Source organism: Pseudophryne corroboree, chromosome 7 (assembly GCF_028390025.1).
Source record: "Pseudophryne corroboree isolate aPseCor3 chromosome 7, aPseCor3.hap2, whole genome shotgun sequence".
In the NCBI taxonomy this organism is placed as follows: domain Eukaryota; kingdom Metazoa; phylum Chordata; class Amphibia; order Anura; family Myobatrachidae; genus Pseudophryne; species Pseudophryne corroboree.
In genome coordinates this window covers 178,473,215-178,499,787 of record NC_086450.1, presented here as the reverse complement: position 1 = coordinate 178,499,787, position 26,573 = coordinate 178,473,215, and the positions used below count along the sequence as shown (strand labels likewise).

Here is a 26,573-nt window from a genome sequence, read left to right as displayed (position 1 = left end):
ATCTTCTGGATTTTCATTACAGCGCATCGTTCATCGTTGGTGCATACACACTGAAAGATGTGAACGATATCTTGTTCATTAATGAACGAGATCGTTCATACCTTTAAGTGAAATCACTAAGTGTGTAGGGCCCTTAAGGCTTTGTTGATACTAGATCAATATTATACAGGTCAACTTAATACCAAACATCAAAAGGTTAACAAAAAACAGGCCAGTAGAAGACTGTTGCATTTTTATTAAAGTCGTTTATTTAAATCAATGACAAAACCCCCAAAATATTAAATAGATTTATAATATAAAAATGATTGCTTTCAAGGAGGCGCCTGCGGTGTTCATTGTACAAAAAAAAAAAAAAAGTTTCCATAATAACTATTTCCCCAATTATAGTAACTCGCATGCACCTCCTCCGTCCCCAGTGTAAAAATCAATAGTCAGTTTCAGATTAACCTCTTCATGGTAAAGTGAGGTGGAATACAAAAAGCAGTTTCAAGTCCATTTAAAATAGAACACATCGGGCGACACACACATAAATATACACATAGGGGTTGAGGAGGAAACCATGGAACAAAGGATTGAGGATTTGTCCGACACATCAATGTAATTCGGCTAGTCGGTAATGGGCAGTGGAAGTGTTTAAAGGCTACATTCATCCATGAGCAATAAAACTACAGACTGTATTAGGCAGGAGACCTTCTTGTGACCTGGTGGCTGCATCTGTCTGAGGAACGTACATAACCATTATAAAAAAAAACCAAAAAAAAAAAAACCGCCCATATAAAGTACTAATAATAATTAAGACAAACTAATAATGTTTGGAGTGAATTTGAGTTGGGGAGTGTAGCGGAGTCAAAGACAAAAATATATAAACTGGAAAAAAAAAAAACCAGACAGGCGTCAGGACATATGTCAAGCAGACCAACACACATAGGACAAAGCAATTTGTAAGGTGTCAATCTCACTGGAGGCAGCATCAGCGCAAATTATGTGATCAAATAAGCTACAAGCCGGGCTTGTGCCACACATGACTGCATGGTGCTATTTCTTAAAGTCTACATAAAATAAGTCTTCTACAAACAAAGATGGACCACAGAGATTAATTAAAACGTTCACAAGGGTCTGACTTTTTTGGGAACTATAGTCAAGTGTACTATTCCGGTGAATGTCTTCTTTGTACAAATGAAAGAACATGGGCGCAGAGTACACCACATTCCTGGGTAGAAGTCTCATGTCCTTCAGAGTTTGAGCAGGTATCAGGTGCAGCAATGATGGCAGAGTGGGACAAACAAGGCTGCTAGCAGTTCTAGTTGAAGGGGAAGTCCCCTCACGTCCAACTTTAAAGATTCTTAGTCTATAGAGTGGTCTCTTATGTCAAGATCACATACAGAACTTTTGCTGTAACAGGAGAAGTTTGGAGTGTAAGTAAAGTTCTGTTACTAGCACACATATCAGTGTCCTTGTAAGGATAGAGCAATCCGAGGTCTCTCCAAGGCCCCTTGGCCATGCCGAGTCTGTTTCAAGGTCCTGGTCAGGTGCTATTCCCCTGTTCCTGTTCAAACAACAGCATGGCCAGCTGGGAACGAGAGCCCAGTCCTTCCAGATTGCTCTGCACACAACGGTGATAAATTTCCTCGCTGAGACGTGGGTTACAAGACCGTGGGCGGTACTGCTGTAGAAGCGCTGGCTCCACAGCCCGAAAGACGTGGAGCCCAGAGTAACGAATAAACATCTCATATATGTCTAGCATCTCCAAGATTTCCTCATTTTCCTGAGCATCGGCTGCCATCTTTGTGCGTGCTGCCATGTAGTCGGCATTATAGAAGCAGGCTTCATCAAATACATCTCTGTCAAATCGTCCAGCATCTCGCACTAGTTCCAGGGTTGCCAAGGGAGGTTGTTGTCCATGTTCAGACACCTCAGGTTTGTAACCTTGGAAGTGGATGGGGAAGAAGACCTGCCAGTTGTTTATGGTGTTCATGCGGCAACGGTTAAGAAATTCTGTGCTGACCCGGCTACCTACACCTGCCAGGAAAAACAAAGTGTCTACCGGGTGCTTTTTGGAGATAATATCCATAAGTCGGATTTGAGAGGGCGCATCAGTCTTCACACTGATCCATGGAATCTTTATGTCATGATACTTCCGCTCTAACTCTGAAATTTGGCTCTTGACCTGTGCAAAGATATCATTTTGGCTGACCTGCTGAGCTTGGAATGGATCATAAATGAAAAGCAGAGTGAGAAGGGAGTTCTCGTTGCCCTGGATATCTGTGAAGGCTTGGAGAAAGCGTGAAGTATGTTCTCGGTCCTGTGCAGTCAGGGGTAGGATGATGTTGATGCGGCTGGCCTCTGTCACATACGGCATAGGGATGATTTCCACTTCGCTAAGTGGACGGACCAGGTGGACGCGCTTAGTTATAGAACGACTGTGGCCTTTTTGAGTCACCAACTCAAGCTGGAGGTCCAATGTGTACTCCATGCCCCGGGTAGGGTCAAAACGGCGGTATCCATTCAGGAGCTGCTGTTTGCGCACATGCAACACAGGCTGATACTTGCGGTTTAACTCATCAACTGCTGTGCTAATGACATCGGTCACATCAGCCAAGTCACTCCCAATTAACTCACACTTTGGAGAGTCGTCAATGCAAGAGAAAGTGTGGTCCTCCGTAAAATAGTCCCACCGCAGAACTTCAAATCGTGTACGGGGCTGAAAAGGAGAGTTGATCCCCAGGGGCCATGCGGCAGATTGTTCTCCCTCCACAGAAAGGCTGCTTGTATTCTGGATCTCCCGCTGTAAATGGAAGATGAGAGATAAAAAAAATAAATAACGTAAGTTAAGATAAAAAAGTCTGAATAGCTCAGGAAGCAAATAGATCATTGGTACTGTATAGCATGACCCATTATCTGGAGTGAACATGAAATTATTTGAAAGGATTTCTAACAGTGTATGTTTGCATTCAACAATCTCTGCATACTTTGTTCTAGGAGCAGGAATTGTACACAAGCCTGACTGTGTGGTAAAAAGATAGGACTTCTAATCCATAAACCAGTAATCCATTAGGTTCCACAAATGAGAAAATAAGAATTTACTTACCGATAATTCTATTTCTCATAGTCCGTAGTGGATGCTGGGGACTCCGAAAGGACCATGGGGAATAGCGGCTCCGCAGGAGACTGGGCACAAAAGTAAAAAGCTTTAGGACTACCTGGTGTGCACTGGCTCCTCCCCCCATGACCCTCCTCCAAGCCTCAGTTAGGATACTGTGCCCGGACGAGCGTACACAATAAGGAAGGATTTTGAATCCCGGGTGAGACTCATACCAGCCACACCAATCACACCATACAACTTGTGATTTGAACCCAGTTAACAGCATGATAACAGAGGAGCCTCTGAAAAGATGGCTCACAACAATAATAACCCGATTTTTGTAACAATAACTATGTACAAGTATTGCAGACAATCCGCACTTGGGATGGGCGCCCAGCATCCACTACGGACTATGAGAAATAGAATTATCGGTAAGTAAATTCTTATTTTCTCTAACGTCCTAGTGGATGCTGGGGACTCCGAAAGGACCATGGGGATTATACCAAAGCTCCCAAACGGGTGGGAGAGTGCGGATGACTCTGCAGCACCGAATGAGAGAACTCCAGGTCCTCCTCAGCCAGGGTATCAAATTTGTAGAATTTTGCAAACGTATTTGCCCCTGACCAAGTAGCTGCTCGGCAAAGTTGTAAAGCCGAGACCCCTCGGGCAGCCGCCCAAGATGAGCCCACTTTCCGTGTGGAATGGGCTTTTACAGATTTTGGCTGTGGCAGGCCTGCCACAGAATGTGCAAGCTGAATTGTACTACAAATCCAACGAGCAATCGTCTGCTTAGAAGCAGGGGCACCCAGCTTGTTGGGTGCATACAGGATAAACAGCGAGTCAGATTTTCTGACTCCAGCCGTCCTGGAAACATATATTTTCAGGGCCCTGACTACGTCCAGCAACTTGGAATCCTCCAAGTCCCTAGTAGCCGCAGGCACCACAATAGGCTGGTTTAAGTGAAATGCTGAAACCACCTTAGGGAGAAATTGAGGACGAGTCCTCAATTCTGCCCTGTCCGTATGAAAAATCAGGTAAGGGCTTTTATAGGATAAAGCCGCCAATTCTGATACACGCCTGGCTGAAGCCAGGGCTAACAGCATTACCACTTTCCATGTGAGATATTTTAAGTCCACAGTGGTGAGTGGTTCAAACCAATGTGATTTTAGGAATCCCAAAACTACATTGAGATCCCAAGGTGCCACTGGAGGCACAAAAGGAGGCTGTATATGCAGTACTCCCTTGACAAACGTCTGAACTTCAGGAACTGAAGCTAGTTCTTTTTGGAAGAATATTGACAGGGCCGAAATTTGAACCTTAATGGACCCTAATTTGAGGCCCATAGACAGTCCTGTTTGCAGGAAATGCAGGAATCGACCCAGTTGAAATTCCTCTGTAGGGGCCTTCCTGGCCTCACACCACGCAACATATTTACGCCAAATACGGTGATAATGTTGCACAGTTACATCCTTCCTGGCTTTGATCAGGGTAGGGATAACTTCATCCGGAATGCCTTTTTCCTTCAGGATCCGGCGTTCAACCGCCATGCCGTCAAACGCAGCAAGTCTTGGAACAGACATGGTCCCTGCTGGAGCAGGTCCTTTCTTAGAGGTAGAGGCCACGGGTCTTCCGTGAGCATCTCTTGAATTTCCGGGTACCAAGTCCTTCTTGGCCAATCCAGAGCCACGAGTATAGTCTTTACACCTCTCCTTCTTATGATTCTCAGTACCTTGGGTATGAGAGGCAGAGGAGGGAACACATATACTGACTGGTACACCCACGGTGTTACCAGAGCGTCCACAGCTATTGCCTGAGGGTCCCTTGACCTGGCGCAATATCTGTCCAGTTTTTTGTTGAGGCGGGACGCCATCATGTCCACCTTTGGTTTTTCCCAACGGTTCACAATCATGTGGAAGACTTCTGGGTGAAGTCCCCACTCCCCCGGGTGAAGATCGTGTCTGCTGAGGAAGTCTGCTTCCCAGTTGTCCACTCCCGGAATGAACACTGCTGACAGTGCTATCACATGATTTTCCGCCCAGCGAAGAATCTTTGCAACTTCCGTCATTGCCCTCCTGCTTCTTGTGCCGCCCTGTCTGTTTACGTGGGCGACTGCCGTGATGTTGTCCGACTGGATCAACACCGGCTGACCCTGAAGCAGAGGCCTTGCCTGACTTAGGGCATTGTAAATGGCCCTTAGTTCCAGGATATTTACGTGAAGTGACGTTTCCATGCTTGACCACAAGCCCTGGAAATTTTTTCCCTGTGTGACTGCTCCCCAGCCTCTCAGGCTGGCATCCGTGGTCACCAGGACCCAATCCTGAATGCCGAATCTGCGGCCCTCTAGGAGATGAGCACTCTGTAACCACCACAGGAGAGACACCCTTGTCCTTGGAGACAGGGTTATCCGCTGATGCATTTGAAGATGCGATCCGGACCATTTGTCCAGCAGATCCCACTGAAAAGTTCTTGCGTGGAATCTGCCGAATGGAATCGCTTCGTAAGAAGCCACCATCTTTCCCAGGACCCTTGTGCATTGATGCACTGACACTTGGCCTGGTCTTAGGAGGTTCCTGACTAGGTCGGATAACTCCCTGGCTTTCTCCTCCGGGAGAAACACCTTTTTCTGTACTGTGTCCAGAATCATCCCTAGGAACAGCAGACGTGTCGTCGGAATCAGCTGCGATTTTGGAATATTTAGAATCCACCCATGCTGTCGTAGTACTACTTGAGATAGTGCTACTCCGACCTCTAACTGTTCTCTGGACCTTGCCCTTATCAGGAGATCGTCCAAGTAAGGGATAATTAAAACGCCTTTTCTTCGAAGAAGAATCATCATTTCGGCCATTACCTTGGTAAAGACCCGGGGTGCCGTGGACAATCCAAACGGCAGCGTCTGAAACTGATAGTGACAGTTCTGTACCAAAAACCTGAGGTACCCTTGGTGAGAAGGGCAAATTGGGACATGGAGGTAAGCATCCTTGATGTCCAGAGACACCATATAGTCCCCTTCTTCCAGGTTCGCTATCACTGCTCTGAGTGACTCCATCTTGAACTTGAACCTTTTTATGTAAGTGTTCAAGGATTTTAGATTTAAAATGGGTCTCACCGAGCCGTCCGGCTTCGGTACCACAAACAGCGTGGAATAATACCCCTTTCCCTGTTGTAGGAGGGGTACCTTGATTATCACCTGCTGGGAATACAGCTTGTGAATGGCTTCCAATACCGCCTCCCTGTCGGGGGGAGACGTTGGTAAAGCAGACTTCAGGAACCGGCGAGGGGGAGACGTCTCGAATTCCAATTTGTACCCCTGAGATACTACCTGCAGGATCCAGGGGTCCACTTGCGAGTGAGCCCACTGCGCGCTGAAATTCTTGAGACGGACCCCCACCGTGCCCGAGTCCGCTTGTAAGGCCCCAGCGTCATGCTGAGGACTTGGCAGAAGCGGGGGAGGGCTTCTGTTCGTGGGAAGAGGCTGTCTGCTGCAGTCTTTTTCCCCTTCCTCTGCCCCGGGGCAGATATGAGTGGCCTTTTGCCCGCTTGCCCTTATGGGGACGAAAGGACTGAGCCTGAAAAGATGGTATCTTTTTCTGCTGAGAGGTGGCCTGGGGTAAAAAGGTGGATTTCCCAGCCGTTGCCGTGGCCACCAGGTCCGATAGACCGACCCCAAATAACTCCTCCCCTTTATACGGCAATACTTCCATATGCCGTTTGGAATCCGCATCACCTGACCACTGTCGCGTCCATAACCCTCTTCTGGCAGAAATGGACATCGCACTTACTCTTGATGCCAGAGTGCAAATATCCCTCTGTGCATCTCGCATATATAGAAATGCATCCTTTAAATGCTCTATAGTCAATAATATATTGTCCCTGTCCAGGGTATCAATATTTTCAGTCAGGGAATCCGACCAAGCCACCCCAGCACTGCACATCCAGGCTGAGGCGATTGCTGGTCGCAGTATAATACCAGTATGTGTGTATATACTTTTTAGGATATTTTCCAGCTTCCTATCAGCTGGTTCCTTGAGGGCGGCCGTATCAGGAGACGGTAACGCCACTTGTTTTGATAAGCGTGTGAGCGCCTTATCTACCCTAGGGGGTGTTTCCCAACGTGCCCTAACCTCTGGCGGGAAAGGGTATAATGCCAATAATTTTTTAGAAATTAGCAGTTTTTTATCGGGGGAAACCCACGCTTCATCACACACCTCATTTAATTCATCTGATTCAGGAAAAACTACGGGTAGTTTTTTCACACCCCACATAATACCCTTTTTTGTGGTACTTGTAGTATCAGAAATGTTCAAAACCTCCTTCATTGCCGTGATCATGTAACGTGTGGCCCTACTGGAAAATACGTTTGTTTCCTCACCGTCGACACTGGAGTCAGTGTCCGTGTCAGTGTCTGTATCGACCTGAGGTAACGGGCGTTTTAGAGCCCCTGACGGTGTTTGAGACGCCTGTACAGGTATTAACTGATTTGCCGGCTGTCTCATGTCGTCAACAGTCTTTTGTAAAGTGCTGACACTATTACGTAATTCTTTCCATAAGACCATCCAGTCAGGTGTCGACTCCCTAGGGGGTGACATCACTAACACAGGCAATTGCTCCGCCTCCACACCATTTTCCTCCTCATACATGTCGACACAACGTACCGACACACAGCACACACACAGGGAATGCTCTGACAGAGGACAGGACCCCACTAGCCCTTTGGGGAGACAGAGGGAGAGTTTGCCAGCACACACAAGAGCGCTATATATATATATATATATATATATAGGGATAACCTTATATAAGTGTTTTTCCCTGATATAGCTGCTGTATATATTTATCTGCCAAATTAGTGCCCCCCCTCTCTTGTTTTACCCTGTTTCTGTAGTTCAGGACTGCAGGGGAGAGTCAGGGAGCCTTCCTCCAACGGAGCTGTGAGGCAAAAATGGCGCCAGTGTGCTGAGGAGATAGGCTCCGCCCCCTTCTCGGCGGCCTTTCTCCCGCTTTTTTATGGAAAAATTGGAGGGGGTTAAATGCATCCATATAGCCCAGGAGCTATATGTGATGTATTTTTTGCCAAAAAAGGTGTTTTTATTGCGTCTCAGGGCGCCCCCCCCCCAGCGCCCTGCACCCTCAGTGACCGGAGTGTGAAGTGTGCTGAGAGCAATGGCGCACAGCTGCGGTGCTGTGCGCTACCTTATTGAAGACAGGACGTCTTCTGCCGCCGATTTTCCGGACCTCTTCAGTCTTCTGGCTCTGTAAGGGGGCCGGCGGCGCGGCTCTGGGACCCATCCATGGCTGGGCCTGTGATCGTCCCTCTGGAGCTAATGTCCAGTAGCCCAAGAAGCCCAATCCACTCTGCACGCAGGTGAGTTCGCTTCTTCTCCCCTTAGTCCCTCGGTGCAGTGAGCCTGTTGCCAGCAGGTCTCACTGAAAATAAAAAACCTACTTTAAACTTTTACTCTAAGCAGCTCAGGAGAGCCACCTAGATTGCACCCTTCTCGTTCGGGCACAAAAATCTAACTGAGGCTTGGAGGAGGGTCATGGGGGGACGAGCCAGTGCACACCAGGTAGTCCTAAAGCTTTTTACTTTTGTGCCCAGTCTCCTGCGGAGCCGCTATTCCCCATGGTCCTTTCGGAGTCCCCAGCATCCACTAGGACGTTAGAGAAAATAGGATTTTAATACCTATCGGTAAATCCTTTTCTCTTAGTCCGTAGAGGATGCTGGGGTCACCATTAGAACCATGGGGTATAGACGGGATCCGTAGGAGACATGGGCACTTTAAGACTTTGAAAGGGTGTGAACTGGCTCCTCCCTCTATGCCCCTCCTCCAGACTCCAGTTATACGAACTGTGCCCAGGGAGACGGACATTTCGAGGAAAGGATTTATTGTTAAACTAAGGTGAGATTCATACCAGCTCACCAGCTCACACCTCAAGCATGCCGTACAACGTGGCATTCAACAGAACACAAGCCAACGGCATGAACAAATTCAGCAACGTGCTGACAATAACGTACCACAACATGTGTGTAACCACAACTAATAACTGCAGATACAGTATGCACTGGGACGGACGCCCAGCATCCCTCTACGGCAGGGGTGGGGAACCTTTTTTCTACCGAGGGCCATTTGGATATTTATAAAATCCTTCGGGGGCCATACAAAAATTCTCAACTTAAAAAATTACCCTGCCCCCCAGCAGGTCTGCCCCTTAGAGGTACTGTGTGTGCGCGCCAGAGGCGCGCACGCGCCAAAAAAATGGGTGTGGCCAGTTAAAATGGGACGTGATACACATATGCCCCCAATAGTGCGGTGCCAGATCCACAATTGCCCCCACAGTGCCAGGTATATAAATGCCCCTCACAGTGCCAGGTATACAAATGCCCCTCACAGTGCCAGGTATACAAATGCCCCTCACAGTGCCAGGTATATAGATGCCCCCACAGTGCCAGGTATACAGATGCCCCCACAGTGCCAGGTATACAGATGCCCTCCCCCCTCCCCTCCGTGCTGCTTACCGTGGGACACGGAGGAGAGCGCGGCTGTCGGGTGGGAGCGGCGGCGTGTAGTACTTCAAACCAGCCGCCGGTTCGAGAGCCAATCAGAGCTCGCGGACCTGCAGCCGTGGCTCCTGATTGGCTGCCGGTCCGCGAGCTCTGATTGGCTCACGGACCGGCAGCTGGTTTGCAGTACTACACGCCGCCGCTCCCACTCGACAGCCGCGCTCTCCTCCCTGTCTCCCTGTTCTGACAGCTGAGACACGCTGCCGCCGGACTGAGCGGCAGCGTGTCTCACTGACACAAGCTGGTGGGCCGGACCAAACGGCTTCGCGGGCCGGAGGTTCCCCACCCCTGCTCTACGGACTAAGAGAAAAGGATTTACCGGTAGGTATTAAAATCCTATTTTCTCATACGTCCTAGAGGATGCTGGGGTCACCATTAGAACCATGGGGTTATACCAAAGCTCTAGAACGGGCGGGAGAGTGCGGATGACTCTGCAGCACCGATTGACCAAACTTAAGGTCTTCAACGGCCAAGGTGTCAAACTTGTAGAACTTTGCAAATGTGTTTGACCCCGACCAAGTAGCTGCTCGGCAAAGTTGCAATGCCGAGACCCCCTGGGCAGCCGCCCAGGATGAGCCCACCTTTCTAGTAGAATGGGCCTTCACCGATTCCGGAAACGGCAATCCAGCCGTGGAATGAGCATGTTGAATCGTGTTACAGATCCAGTGTGCAATGGTCTGCTTGGAAGCAGGACACCCAACCCTGTTGGGAGCAAATAGGACAAACAGAGCCTCTGTTTTCCTAATCTGAGCCGTTCTGGCGACAAATCTTCAAAGCACTGACCACATCCAGAGATTTTGACTCAGCGAAAGTGTCAGTAGCCACAGGCACCACAATAGGTTGGTTCATGTGGAAAGAGGAAACCACCTTCGGTAGAAATTGTTGACGTGTCCTCAATTCCGCTCTATCTTCATGGAAGATCAAATAAGGGCTCTTGTGAGACAAGGCCGCTAACTCAGACACCCGCCTTGCAGATGCCAAGGCCAACAGGATGACCACTTTCCAAGTGAGGAATTTTAACTCCACCTTCCGTAAAGGTTCAAACCAATGTGATTGAAGGAACTGCAACACCACATTAAGATCCCATGGTGCCACTGGAGGCACAAATGGAGGTTGGATGTGCAACACGCCTTTCACGAAAGTCTGAACTTCTGGAAGGGAGGCCAAATGTTTCTGAAAGAAAACCGATAAGGCCGAAATCTGTACCTTAATTGAGCCCAATTTTAGACCCGCATCCACACCTGCTTGTAGAAAATGGAGAAAACGTCCTAGCCGAAACTCTTCCGTAGGAGCCCCTTGGATCCACACCAAGAAACATATTTTCTCCAAATACGGTGGTAATGTTTAGACGTTACCCCTTTTCTGGCCTGAATAAGTGTGGAATGACTTCACTGGGAATACCCTTACGGGCTAGGATTTTGCGCTCAACCGCCATGCCGTCAAACGTAGCCGCGGTAAGTCCTGATACACGCACGGCCCCTGTTGTAACAGGTCCTCGCGCAGAGGAAGAGGTCAGGGATCTCCTATGAGTAATTCCTGAAGATCTGGATACCAAGACCTCCTTGGCCAGTCTGGGACAATGAGGATAGCCCGTATCTTTGTTCTTCTTATGATCTTTAGAACCTTTGGAATGAGAGGAAGAGGAGGGAATACATACACCGACTGAAACACCCACGGTGTCACCAGTGCATCCACTGCAATTGCTTGAGGGTCCCTTGACCTGGAACAATATTTCTGAAGCTTCTTGTTGAGACGAGATGCCATCATGTCTACTTGAGGAACTCCCCAATGACTTGTCACCTCTGCGAAGACTTCTTGGTGGAGGCCCCACTCTCCGGGATGGAGATCGTGTCTGCTTCCCAGTTGTCCACTCCTGGAATGAAGATCGCCGACAGAGCAATTGTATGCTTTTCCACCCAACGGAAAATCCTTGTGGCTTCTGCCATTGCCGCTCTGCTTTTCGTTCCACCCTGACGGTTTATGTACGCTACTGCTGTTACATTGTCCGACTGGATCAGTACAGGCAGATTTCGAAGAAGATGTTCCGCTTGCAGAAGGCCGTTGTTTCTTGACTTGACCATCTTCCCTGGAAGTTTTCTCCCCTTGTGACTGCCCCCTCAGCCTCGGAGGCTTGCATCCGTGGTCACTAGGATCCAGTCCTGTATCCCGAACCTGCGCCCCTCTAGGAGGTGAGAGCTGTGCAGCCACCACAGGAGTGATACCCTGGTCTTGGAAGACAGGATTATCCTCCGATGCATGTGTAGGTGGGACCCGGACCACTTGTCCAACAGGTCCCACTGGAACACTCTGGCATGGAACCTGCCAAACTGAATGGCCTCGTAGGCCGCAACCATCTTCCCCAGCAACCGAATGCATTGATGGATAGACACTCTTGCTGGTTTCAGAATTTGTTTGATCAGACTCTGAAGTTCCAGAGCCTTTTCCATTGGAAGAAAGACTCTCTGTAGTTCTGTGTCCAATATCATTCCCAAAAACGACAACCGCGCCGTCGGAATCAACCGTGAATTTGGCAAGTTTAGGAGCCAACCATGTAGCTGAAGAACTGTCAGGGAGAGTGCAACTTTTTGCACCAACTGGTCCCTGGATCTCGCCTTTATCAGGAGATCATCCAAGTATGGGATAATCGTGACTCCTTGTTTGTGAAGGAGAACCATCATCTCCGCCATCACTTTGGTGAAAATCCTCAGAGCCGTGGACAGACCAAACGGCAACGTTTGAAATTGGTAATGACAATCCTGAATTGCAAACCTCAGGTAAGCCTGATGCGGAGGCTAAAAGGGAACATGTAAGTAGACATCCTTTATGTCCGACACCATAAAATTCCATTCCTCCAGACCGGAGATCACTGCTCGGAGAGACTCCATCTTGAATTTGAATTTCTTTAGGTAGAACGTTAGGGATTTCAAGTTTAGGATTGGTCTGACCGAGCCGTCCGGCTTCGGGACCACAAACAGGCTCGAATAAAAACCTTCTCCCTGTTGAGACTGGGGAACCCGGACGATAACTTGATTTTGACACAACTTTTGTATTGCGTCGCAAACTACCTCCCTGTCCGGAAGAGAAGCTGGTAAGGCCGATTTGGGGGGAAAACGGCGATGGTGGGGGGGTGGGGCATGTCGGGGGAACGTCTCGAAACTCCAGCTTGTACCCTTGGGATACTATTTGTAAAACCCATGGGTCTAGGTCTGAGCGAAACCCAAAACTGACTGAAGAGTTTTAGACGCGCCCCCACCGGTGCGGACTCCCGCATAGGAGCCCCAACTTCATGCGGTGGAATTAGCAGAAGCCTGGGAGGACTTCTGCTCCTGGGAGCCTGACAAGGCTGCTGATCGTTTACCTCTTCCCCTTCCTCTAGTAGCAAGGAAGAAAGAACCTCAGCCCTTTCTGTATTTATTGGGCCGAAAGGACTGCATCTGATAGTGATGCGTTTTCTTTTGTTGTGGAGGAACATAAGGCAAAAAGGATGACTTACCCGCGGTAGCTGTAGATACCAAATCATCAAGGCCGTCACCAAATAAGGCCTTACCTTTATATGGTAGAGATTCCTTACTTTTCTTGGAATCAGCATCAGCATTCCATTGGTGAATCCACAACGCTCGTCTAGCTGAGACTGCCATGGCATTGGCCTTTGATCCCAAAAGACCAATATCGCTCGCAGCTTCCTTAAGGTATGCTGCAGCGTCCTTGATATAACCCAGCGCCCAGAGGATGCTATCCTTATCTAGGGTATCTATTTCAGAAGACAAGTTGTCTGCCCACTTTTCGATAGCACTACTTACCCACGCAGACGCAATGACAGGTCTGAGTAGCGTACCTGTGGTCGCATAAATGGACTTTAACGTAGTTTCTTGTTTACGATCCGCAGGATCCTTAAGGGCCGCCGTGTCAGGTGACGGGAGAGCCACCTTTTTAGACAAACGTGACAGGGCCTTATCCACGGTGGGGGGTGACTCCCACTTTTCCCTATCTGCCGAGGGAAACGGATAAGCTACCGTAATTCTTTTGGGAATCAAACTTTTCGTCAGGACTTTCCCAGACTTTTTCAAATAGTGTGTTCAGTTCATGAGAGGGATGAAACGTTATCTCAGGTTTCTTCTCCTTATACATACAGACCCTTTTATCTGGAACAGCAGGGTCCTCAGTGATATGCAATATCTCTTTAATAGCCACAATCATGTACTGAATGCGCTTTTCTAATCTGGAATCACTATAGTCGACACTGGAATCAGTGTCCGTGTCGGTATCAGTGTCAGCCAACTGGGTAAATGCACATTTCTGTGACCTCGAGGGGACCTGAACTTGTAATAACATATCTTCCACAGATTTCTTCCATGCCTGGATCTGAGACTTAGACTTGTCTAATCTCTTACTAATATGAGCTACATTAGCATTCAAAGCATTCAACACATTTACCCAATCAGGAGTCGCGGTCACCTCCACCGCCTTTTGGGTCTCTAATACAGCCTCCTCCTGTGAAGAGCACTCAGACATGCCGACACACGTGTAAGAAACACCCACAGACACACTGGGCTTATAGGGGACAGACCCACAGAAAAGCCTGTCAGAGAGACACAGAGGGAATTTGCCAGCGCACACCTCAGCGCCAAATCAATGGGTCTGAAGCGATTACCAAAATGCTTCAGACCTGTAGCGCTTTTTATATTATATTATTGCACCAAATAACCTGGCCCCCCGTTTTGCACCCTGATACTTGTTCAGTAGTGTGAAGAAGGACCAGAGTCTCTGCAGCCAGCGGAGATGAAATGGCGCCAAGTGAGCTGTGGGGACGAAGCTCCGTCCCCTTAATGGTACGCTTCCGTCCCGCTCTTTGTAATACTGATTACACTGGCAGGGGGTTAGGCCAGTGCCTTTGCACCAATGTCCTCTCTTACCAGTTTATGCGGAGGATTTTTAGCCGCCCGGGGCGCGCCCCCCCCTGCCCCCAGTAGTGCTGTGTGTGTGAGCGGGAGCTTGGCGCGCAGCGTCCGCTCGCTGTGCGGTACCTCAGGGAAATGCAGTCACTGAAGTCTTCTTTCTTCTTCTACTCACTTGTCTTCTGGCTCTGTAAGGGGGGTGACGGCCGGCTGTGGGAGCGAGCATCTGAGCGTACCCAGCGATCAAACCCTCAGGAGCTAATGGTGTCCTGTAGCCAGAAGCAGAGCCATTAAACTCACTAGAAGTTGGTCATACTTCTCTCCCCTCAGTCCCACGAAGCAGGGAGGTTGTTGTCAGCAGCCTTCCTGAACATAAAAAAACCTAACAAAAAGTATTTTCAGAGAAACTCAGTAGAGCTCCCTGTAGTGCATCCAGTCTCACTGGGCACAATTATAAAACTGGAGTCTGGAGGAGGGGCATAGAGGGAGGAGCCAGTTCACACCCTTTCAAAGTCTTAAAGTTCCCATGTCTCCTGCGGATCCCGTCTATACCCCATAGTCTAATGGTGACCCCAGCATCCTCTAGGATGTATGAGAAATAAAACATATTGCTGATATTTGTTAATCACATCAAGCACACAGATTCTCAAGGTAAAAAAGAAAAAAAAAAAATACCTCACACAATACACTGCATGCCATACATTGCAGAAACCAGTCTTACTGGTCCTTCATGACATATTAGAAAAACTTAAAGTTAAATGCCACATAACTATGTTTGTGATAGTTGGGTTGATAGTGAGGGCAGATCCCCCGAGGCCATTAAATAAGCTCACAGTAATTATAAGTTGTTTTTTTTGTCACCTGCCTCAACAGGTAGAAAAAAACAAACAAAAAACAACAACTAATAACTAGCAGGTTAATGGGTGCCGCAACCCTGTTAACGCACAAATGCTTGAATTTCATGAATTCTGTGTGTTAACAGTCGTTAACACACTCATTTAATGGGCGTTAACAAGCATATCAGAAGTCCAACTGAATAACCTTGGGCATTTTTTCACCAGCAGTAATTTACCATGGGTAACTGAATTCCCCCCTGAATCTTTAATATACAAGTGAAGGCAGAATACTATTCTAAACCTCTTTCTGTCACTTACTGTTCCACAGAGACATGTTACACTAAAGCAAATATGGACCAGCAAAACTTCTAATCACTAGCTAAAAAAATAGTAATAGGAAACACAGATGAAAAGTGGAGGAAGGTATGAAACTCGAGAAAACCACACAGGGAAAACCCTCTTTAACTAAAGTGTATGCCCTTCTACCAGTGTTGTCACCAATAGGGAGGCAGATTTAACACACACACACACACACACACACAAAAACCCCACAACCAACAAGCCGCTGTTTTATAGACTACAGCAGGGGTGGCCAACCAGTCAGAGACGAAGAGCCAACAAATCTTGTTAGGTACGTCAAAGAGCAGACATCAAGCCGAAGGAGCGTGTGCAAAAATGGGGTGTGACCTTGTGCCTGCTAGGCCACACCCCTGGTATAAAATACAATGAAAATGTCAGATCCACTTAAAATACATTTTAAAGCCAGAATCAACATAAAATACATTGAAAAAGACACTTCCACATAAAATAATGTAAAAATCCAGATCCATATAAAATATATTGAAAAAGCCATATTCACATAATACACGTCAGCTCCTCCATGTGTCACTCCAGCCAGCTCCCCATGTGTCAATGTGTCACTCCAGCCAGCACCCTCCTGTGTCACTCTGGTCAGCTCCCCATTGTGTCTCTCCTGCCAGGATTCTCCTTTGTCACTCCAGCCAGCTCCCCATTGTGTCTCTCCAGCCCACCCTCATATGTCACTACAGCACAGTATCTGGCCAGCACCCTCCTGTGTCACTCCAGCCAGCACCTTCCTGTGTCACTCCAGCCAGCACCCTCCTGTATCACTCCAGTCAGCTCCCCCATTATATCTCTCCTGCCAGGATCCTTCTGTGTCACTCCAGCTAGCTCCCCCTTGTGTCACGCCAGCCCACCCTCATATATGTCACTAAAGCCCAGTATCTGGCTCCCTCAGTTTTTAATTGCCGTAGTGCTGCTGTGTGTCTGGCTGGAGTGCACCAGTTTCCAGAATCTGTTGTGGTCAGGTGACTGAGTGTCGGGAGCCACATTTGAATAAAGAAAGAGCCGCATGTGGCTCAAGAGCCACAGGTTGGCCACGCCTGGACTACAGTAACGCTTCCATGATGCCTGGAAAATAGTACAGTATATATAGAATCATCTAGGTAATGCTCATTTCAGAGATGAGTCACTTTGTATGACCCATATTGTGCTGCATTAAAATAAACAAATAAATTAAAAATAAGATTTTAAACCTACCGGTAAATCTTTTTCTCGTAGTCCGTAGAGGATGCTGGGGACTCCGTAAGGACCATGGGGATAGACGGGCTCCGCAGGAGACATGGGCACTTTAAGAAAGACTTTAGGTCTGGGTGTGCACTGGCTCCTCCCTCTATGCCCCTCCTCCAGACCTCAGTTAGAGAACTGTGCCCAGAGGAGATGGACAGTACGAGGAAAGGATTTTTGTTAATCCAAGGGCAAGATTCATACCAGCCACACCAATCACACCGTATAACTTGTGCATCAAGTAAACAGTTAACAGTATGAAAAAACAACGTAGCATCAGTCCAACCTGATGGAACTATAACATAACCCTTATGTAAGCAAAACTACATACAAGTCTCGCAGAAGTAGTCCGCACTTGGGACGGGCGCCCAGCATCCTCTACGGACTACGAGAAAAAGATTTACCGGTAGGTTTAAAATCTTATTTTCTCTAACGTCCTAGCGGATGCTGGGGACTCCGTAAGGACCATGGGGATTATACCAAAGCTCCCAAACGGGCGGGAGTGCGCGGATGACTCTGCAGCACCGATTGAGCAAACAGGAGGTCCTCCTCAGCCAGGGTATCAAACTTATTGAACTTGCAAATGTGTTTGACCCCGACCAAGTAGCAGCTCGGCACAGCTGTAGTGCCGAGACCCCTCGGGCAGCCGCCCAAGACGAGCCCACCTTCCTAGTGGAATGGGCCTTAACTGATTTCGGTAACGGCAATCCTGCCGTAGAATGCGCCTGCTGAATCATGTTACAGATCCAGCGAGCAATAGTCTGCTTTGAAGCAGGCTGCCAACCTTGTTGGCTGCATACAGGACAAACAGTGCTTCTGTTTTTCTGATCCTAGCCGTTCTGGCCACATAAATTTTCAAAGCCCTGACCACATCCAGGGACTCGGAATCCTCCAAGTCACGTGTAGCCACAGGCACGACAATAGGTTGGTTCATATGAAAGGATGAGACCACCTTAGGTAGCAATTGAGGACGGGTCCGCAATTCCGCTCTATCCATATGGAAAACCAGATGGGGGCTTTTATGTGATAAAGCCGCCAATTCCGAAACTCGCCTAGCCGAAGCCAAGGCTAACAACATGACCACCTTCCAAGTGAGATATTTCAACTCCACTGTCTTAAGTGGTTCAAACCAATGTGACTTAAGGAAACTTAACACCACGTTAAGGTCCCAAGGCGCCACCGAAGGTACAAAAGGAGGCTGAATATGCAGTACTCCCTTCACAAAAGTCTGTACTTCAGGTGAAGAGGCCAATTCCTTTTGAAAGAAAATGGATAAGTCCGAAATCTGAACTTTAATGGAGCCTAATTTTAGGCCCAAATTCACTCCAGTGTGTAGGAAGTGAAGAAAACGGCCTAGATGGAATTCTTCCGTAGGAGCATTCCTGGCCTCACACCAAGAAACATATTTACGCCATATTCGGTGATAATGTTTAGATGTCACGTCCTTCCTAGCCTTTATCAGCGTAGGAATGACCTCATCCGGAATTCCTTTTTCCGCTAGGATCCGGCGTTCAACCACCATGCCGTCAAACGCAGCCGCGGTAAGTCTTGGAACAGACATGGCCCCTGTTGTAACAGGTCCTGTCGTAGAGGAAGAGGCCACGGATCTTCTGTGAGCATTTCCAGCAGATCCGGATACCAGGTCCTTCTTGGCCAATCTGGAACAATGAGAATTGTTCTCACTCCTCTTTTTCTTATTATTCTCAATACCTTGGGTATGAGAGGAAGAGGAGGAAACACATAAACCGACTGGAACACCCACGGTGTCACCAGGGCGTCTACTGCTACCACCTGAGGATCTTTTGATCTGGCGCAATACCTCTGTAGCTTTTTGTTGAGACGGGATGCCATCATGTCTATCTGGGGCAGTCCCCACTGACTTGCAATCTGTGCGAAGACTTCCTGATGAAGTCCCCACTCTCCTGGATGCAGGTCGTGTCTGCTGAGGAAGTCTGCTTCCCAGTTGTCCACTCCCGGAATGAACACAGCTGACAGTGCGCTTACATGATTTTCCGCCCAGCGAAGAATCTTGGTGGCTTCCGCCATTGCCACCCTGCTCCTTGTGCCGCCTTGGCGTGATGTTGTCTGACTGGATCAGAACTGGTTGGTCGCGAAGTAAGTTCTCCGCCTGACGTAGGGCGTTGTATATGGCTCTCAGTTCCAGGATGCTGATGTGAAGACAAGTCTCTTGACTTGTCCAGAGTCCTTGGAAGTTTCTTCCCCTTGTGACTGCTCCCCACCCTCTGAGGCTCTCGTCTGTGGTCACCAGGATCCAATCCTGAATGCCAAACCTGCGTCCTTCCAAAAGGTGAGCACTCTGCAGCCACCACAGGAGAGATACCCTAGCCCTGGGGGACAGGGTGATCCGCTGATGAATTTGTAGATGTGATCCGGACCACTTGTCCAATAGGTCCCATTGGAAAGTCCTTGCATGGAACCTGCCGAAGGGAATGGCCTCGTATGTTGCCACCATTTTTCCCAGGACTTGAGTGCAATGATGCACAGACACTTGTTTTGGCTTCAATAGGTTCTTGACTAGAATCATGAGTTCCTGAGCCTTTTCTATCGGGAGAAAAACCTTTTTCTGGTCTGTGTCCAGAACCATGCCCAAGAAGCTCAGACGAGTCGTAGGAACCAGCTGCGACTTCGGGATATTGAGAATCCAGCAGTGTTGCTGTAACACCTTCACTGAAAGTGACACACTGTTCAGTAACTTCTCTTATGATCTCGCTTTTATGAGGAGATCGTCCAAGTACGGGATAATTGTGACACCCTGCTTGCGCAAGAGCACCATCATTTCCGCCATTACCTTTGTGAAAATCCTCGGGGCCGTGGAAAGCCCAAACGGCAACGTCTGAAATTGGTAATGACAATCCTGTACCGCAAATCTTAGGTACGCCTGATGAGGTGGATATATGGGAACATGAAGGTATGCATCCTTTATGTCCAGGGATACCATAAAATCCCCCCCTTCCAGGCTGGCGATGACCGCTCTGAGCGATTCCATTTTGAACTTGAACCGTTTTAAGTATAGGTTCAGGGAATTTAAATTCAATATGGGTCCGACCGAACCGTCTGGTTTTGGAACTACAAACAGGGTGGAGTAGTATCCCTTCCCTCTCTGAAGTAGGGGAACTTCGACCACCACTTCTTGAAGACACAATTTGTGAATAGCATTTAACACTATCTCCCTTTCCAGGGGAGAAGTCGGTAGAGCCGATTTGAAAAACCGGCGAGGAGGCACCTCTTCGAATTCCAGCTTGTATCCCTGAGAAACAATTTCTATTGCCCAGGGATCCACCTGTGAGTGAACCCAGATGTGGCTGAAAAGTCGAAGACGTGCCCCCACTGGGGCGGACTCCCCCAGCGGAGCCCCAGCGTCATGCGGTCGATAAGGAATCTGTCCATGCTGCAACCGCGCTACAAACCCAGGCCGACGCAATTGCCGGTCTGAGTAATGTACCAGAATGTGTGTAAATGGATTTCAAGGTAATCTCCTGCTTGCGGTCAGCAGGATCCTTGAGGGTAGCCGTATCTTGTGAAGGCAGCGCTATCTTTTTTGACAAGCGTGTCAACGCTTTGTCCACCTTAGGGGATGATTCCCACCGTACCCTGTCCGTTGGCGGGAAAGGATACGCCATAAGAATCCTTTTGGGAATCTGCAGTTTTTTGTCTGGAGATTCCCAAGCTTTTTCACATAATTCGTTCAACTCATGTGAGGAGGGAAAAGTTACCTCGGGCTTTTTTCCCTTATACATGTGTACCCTCGTGTCAGGGACAGGGGGTTCCTCTGTGATATGCAACACTTCTTTTATTGCAATAATCATATATCGAATACATTTAGCCACTTTCGGCTGTAACTTTACATCATCGTAGTCGACACTGGAGTCCGAATCCGTGTCGGTATCAGTGTCTGCTATTTGGGATAGTGGGCGCTTCGGAGACCCTGAAGGTCCCGGCGACATAGGGACAGACACGGGTTCACTCCCTGACTGTTCCTTAGCCTCAGCTTTGTCTAATCTCTTGTGCAATAAGTTCACACTAGCACTTAAAACATTCCACATATCCACCCAGTCAGGTGTCGGCACCGCCGATGGAGACCTCACATTCATACGCTCCCCCTCCTCTCTAGGTGTCTACCTCAGACATGTCGACACACGCGTACCGACACACCACACACACAGGGAACCTCTTATCTGAAGACAGTTTCCCCACCAGGCCCTTTGGAGAGACAGAGAGAGAGAGAGAGAGACAGAGACAGAGACAGAGACAGAGACAGAGACAGAGACAGAGACAGAGAGAGAGAGAGTATGCCAGCACACACCCCAGCGCTGTATGACCCAGGACAAAAACACAATAATATTATGTTTACCCAGATAGCGCTGTTTACATATACAATATGCGCCAATCTTGTGCCCCCCTCCTCTTTAAAACCCTCTGTCTACCGTGGTATAAGCAGGGGAGAGTCCGGGGAGCTTCCTCTCAGTGGTGCTGTGGAGAAAAAATGGCGCTGTGAGTGCTGAGGGAGAAGCTTCTGTCCAGCTGAAAATGTCAAAATTTGGCGGGGGTTCTTACATATGTACAGTGCCCAGCTGTACATATACTTATTTTTGCCAAAAGAGGTCTATATGCTGCCCAGGGCGCCGGCGGCGCCCCCCCCCCCTGCGCCCTGCACCCTTACCGTGACTGCCGTGTGTGAGGTGTATGGGAGCCAAGGCGAACAGCTGCGGTGCGATACCTCAGTGAAGATCATGAAGTCTTCTGCCGCCTCTGAAGCCTTCTTTTCTTCTCATACACACCCGGCTTCTATCTTCCGGCTCTGCGAGGGGGACGGCGGCGCGGCTCTGGGACGGACGGCGAGGGTGAGACCTGCGTACCAATCCCTCTGGAGCTGATGGTGTCCAGTAGCCTAAGAAGCAGAGCCTTGAAACTCACAGAAGTAGGTCTGCTTATCTCCCCTCAGTCCCTCGATGCAGGGAGTCTGTTGCCAGCAGGCTCCCTGAAAATAAAAAAACCTAACAAATATACTTTCTGTCAGGAAGCTCAGGAGAGCTCCCTGAAGTGCACCCATCTCCTCTGGGCACAGTATCAAACTGAGGTCTAGAGGAGGGGCATAGAGGGAAGAGCCAGTGCACACCCAGACCTAAAGTCTTTCTTAAAGTGCCCATGTCTCCTGCGGAGCCCATCTATCCCCATGGTCCTTACGGAGTCCCCAGCATCCTCTAGGACGTTAGAGAAATAAGTGTTACATACATTATCAATATTTCAGATTGCAGTAATCCTTACAATAATAATGATCTTTTCTGTATAGCTATATATCTATATATAGCCATCTCTCCTCTCCCCCGCAGTATATACATAGCAGCGGCGCCTCCTCCACCCTCGTAGATCACAACCGTGGCTCTGTGTCCCCTTACCCAGTCCCACAACACACCGCCCACCCCCTCCCACATCAGCTGCAGCCAAGTAGACAAGACAGTTCGTTGACCCCTACTTCCAGCCTCCTTCTGCTAGCGAGAAAAAGCTCACAAGGCCCGTGTTGGAACAGCCGCTTTGGCTCTCCTGGCAACAGATAGAGCCGGATAGACGTGGGTTGAAACCATTGCTGTGTGGGGGATCCTGCGAGGGGTGGGGGTGATGGAGAGCAGTACCTGCTGGCTTTTGTACAAGGAAGCCACCTTCCCATACAACAGGGGAGGACAGGAGGGAAGGGGGGTGTAGCAGACTCAGGGGACACTCTTCACTATATGCTCACAGCTGTGGCTGCCTGCTTCAATGTATGCAGCAGATACACACACACCGGCGGCCAATCGATAGCATTGCGGACGGTACACCCACACAGCAAATGTGCTGTGTGCAAAGCACCATGCGCACACACACCTAGTTACAGCTCTGAAGTCCTTCCTCTCGGCTTAGGTACTTATGACATAACAGCAATGACAGGTCATGGGCATAGGCTTAATTGGAGGTTGCAGCTAACAATGTTGCAGTATGGTGGCAGACCTGGGGTTACTCCCCACTCACCTGCAGCTGTTCAATTTCCTGGTAGGTCTTCTCCAACTCGAGCTGGGCGAAGTGCTTGTGAAGACGATACATCTGCACAGGGTCCAGAACTGGGTGGGCTGTGAAGGCAATCTTAAAATGGGGGTCACTTTCTCTTTCAGGGTCAGCATTCTTTCCCAGTTCAAAGTAACGGTATCGTACTCCCTGCAAAGAAAAGACTGGGTTATTAAGAGCAGATAATAAATGCATTTCATACATCTATGGGGAAGGGTCACAGACATCATCTAACAGCATTCACTCCTCACAGATGATCCAGCAACAGATTCCTATGCAGAAAAATAAGATTTTACTTACCGGTAAATCTTTTTCTCGTAGTCCGTAGAGGATGCTGGGACTCCGTAAGGACCATGGGGAATAGACGGGCTCCGCAGGAGATAGGGCACTTTAAGAAAGCTTTGGATTCTGGGCGTGCACTGGCTCCTCCCTCTATGCCCCTCCTCCAGACCTGTTAGGGAAACTGTGCCCAGAGGAGATGGACAGTACGAGGAAGGATTTTTGTAAATCTAAAGGGCGAGATTCATACCAGCCACACCAATCACACCGTATAACTTATGATAAACTACCCAGTTAACAGTATGAACAACAACATAGCCACGGTATCACCGAAAACTATAACATAACCCTTATGTAAGCAATAACTATATACAAGTCATGCAGAAGAAGTCCGCACTTGGGACGGGTGCCCAGCATCCTCTACGGACTACGAGAAATAGATTTACCGGTAAGTAAAATCTTATTTTCTCTAACGTCCTTGAGGATGCTGGGACTCCGTAAGGACCATGGGGATTATACCAAAGCTCCCAAACGGGCGGGAGAGTGCGGATGACTCTGCAGCACCGATTGAGCAAACAGGAGGTCCTCCTCAGCCAGGGTATCAAACTTATAGAACTTTGCAAAGGTGTTTGTCCCCGACCAAGTAGCTGCTCGGCACAACTGTAATTCCGAGACCCCTCGGGCAGCCGCCCAAGAAGAGCCCACTTTCCTAGTGGAGTGGGCCTTAACCGATTTCGGTAACGGCAATCCTGCCATAGAATGCGCCTGCTGAATCGTGTTACAGATCCAGCGAGCAATAGTCTGCTTTGAAGCAGGGGCGCCAACCTTGTTGGCCGCATACAGAACAAACAAAGCTTCAGTCTTCCTGGTCCGAGCCGTTCTGGTCACATAAATCTTCAAAGCCCTGACTACATCCAGGGACTCGGAATCCTCCAAGTCCCTTGTAGCCACAGGCACGACAATAGGTTGGTTCACATGAAAAGATGAGACCACTTTTGGCAGAAAGTGAGGACGAGTCCTCAACTCTGCCCTATCCACGTGAAAAACCAAGTATGGGCTTTTATGCGATAAAGCTCCCAATTCGGAAACACGTCTCGCCGAAGCTAACGCCAACAACATGACCACTTTCCACGTGAGGTATTTCAACTCCACAGTTTTAAGTGGTTCAAACCAAGGTGACTTGAGGAAACGTAACACCACGTTATGATCCCAAGGCGCCACCGGAGGCACAAAGGGAGGCTGAATATGCAGCACCCCCTTCACAACAGTCTGTACCTCAGGAAGAGAGGCTAATTCTCTTTGAAAGAAAATGGATAAGGCCGAAATCTGGACCTTTATGGACCCTAATTTTAGGCCCAAGGTCACTCCTGTTTGAAGGAAGTGAAGTAGACGGCCCAAATGGAACTCCTCCTTGGAGCAGCTCTGGCCTCACACCAAGAAACATATTTCCGCCATATACGGTGATAATGTTTTAACGTCACGTCTTTCCTAGCCTTGATCAGGGTAGGAATGACTTCCTCCGGAATTCCTTTTTCCGCTAGGATCCGGCGTTCAACCGCCATGCCGTAAAACGCAGCCGCGGTAAGTCTTGGAACAGACAGGGCCCCTGCTGCAGCAGGTCCTGCCTTAGAGGAAGAGGCCACGGATCTTCTGTGAGCAACTCTTGCAGTTCCGGATACCAAGTCCTCCGTGGCCAATCTGGAACAATGAGGATTGTTCTGACCCTGCTTATTCTTACAATTCTCAACACCTTGGGTATGAGAGGAAGAGGAGGAAACACATGGACCGATCTGAACACCCAAGGTGTCACCAGAGCGTCTACCGCTACCGCCTGAGGGTCCGTTGACCTGGCGCAATACCGCCTTAGCTTTTTGTTGAGACGGGACGCCATCATGTCTATTTGAGGCAGTACCCACTGATCCGCTATCTGTGCAAAGACTTCTTGATGAAGTCCCCACTCCCCCGGATGCGGGTCGTGCCTGCTGAGGAAGTCCGCTTCCCAGTTGTCCACCCCCGGGATGAACACCGCTGACAGCGCGCTTACATGGTCTTCTGCCCAGCGTAGAATCCTGGTCGCTTCTGCCATGGCCACTCTGCTCCTTGTTCTGCCTTGGCGGTTTATATGAGCCACTGCCGTGACATTGTCTGACTGAATCAGAACCGGTTTTCTCCGAAGTAAGTTCTCCGCTTGACGCAGGGCGTTGTATATGGCCCTCAACTCCAGGACATTGATGTGGAGACAAGTCTCCAGGCTTGACCAGAGACCTTGGAAATTTCTTCCCAGTGCCACTGCTCCCCAGCCTCGGAGGCTTGCGTCCGTGGTCACCAGGACCCAGTCCTGAATGCCGAACCTGCGACCCTCTAGAAGGTGAGCACTGTGCAGCCACCACAGGAGAGATACCCTGGTCCTGGGAGACAGGGTGATCCTTTGATGCATTTGTAAATGGGACCCGGACCACTTGTCCAAGAGGTCCCATTGAAAAGTCCTCGCATGGAATCTCCCGAAAGGGATGGCCTCGTATGAAGCCACCATCTTCCCCAGGACCCACGTGCACGGAAACCTTCTTTGGTTTCAATAGGTTCCTGACCATGGTCATGAGTTCCTGAACCTTTTCGATCGGAAGAAAAACCTTTTTCTGGTCTGTGTCTAGAATCAGGCCCAGAAAGGTCAGACGCGTTGTAGGAACTAGCTGGGACTTCGGTATATTGAGAATCCAGCCGTGTAGCTGCAACGTCTTCATGGATAGAGACACGCTGTCCAGCAACTTCTCCCGAGATCTCGCCTTTATGAGGAGATCGTCCAAGTATGGGATAATTGTGACCCCCTGCCTGCGCAGGAGCACCATCATTTCCACCATTACCTTGGTGAAAACCCTCGGGGCCGTGGAAAGCCCAAACGGCAACGTCTGAAATTGGTAGTGACAGTCCTGCACTGCAAATCTCAGGAACGCCTGATGGGGGGGGGGGAATATTGGAACATGAAGGTATGCATCCTTTATGTCCAGGGACACCATCCAATCCCCCCCTCCAGGCTGGCGATGACCGCCCGGAGTGATTCCATTTTGAACTTGAACCTTTTCAAGTACAAGTTCAGAGATTTTAGGTTTAAAATGGGCCTGACCGAACCGTCTGGTTTCGGGACCACAAACAGGGTTGAATAATATCCCTCTCCCTGCTGGAGATGAGGAACTGTGACAATCACCTGTTGAACATACAATTTTTGGATTGCTGTCAACACTGACTCCCTCTCTGACGGGGAAGTCGGCAGAGCCGATTTGAAA

General features: G+C 48.9%; 1 protein-coding gene across 3 annotated transcripts in view; it reads right to left on the bottom strand.

Annotated features, from left to right (window-relative positions):
- Positions 1-225: 225 nt before the first annotated feature.
- Positions 226-26,573, bottom strand: part of CHPF (chondroitin polymerizing factor) — a 63,932-nt gene continuing 37,584 nt past the window's right edge. For all 3 annotated transcript variants that reach the window (XM_063933808.1, XM_063933807.1, XM_063933806.1), the window contains exons 3-4: positions 22,981-23,163; positions 226-2,785 (exon numbers count right to left, since the gene is read on the bottom strand). In XM_063933808.1, the coding sequence (XP_063789878.1) occupies positions 1,526-2,785; positions 22,981-23,163 (1,443 nt within the window). In that variant the 3' untranslated portion in view covers positions 226-1,525. The remainder of the gene's footprint in view (positions 2,786-22,980; positions 23,164-26,573) is intronic.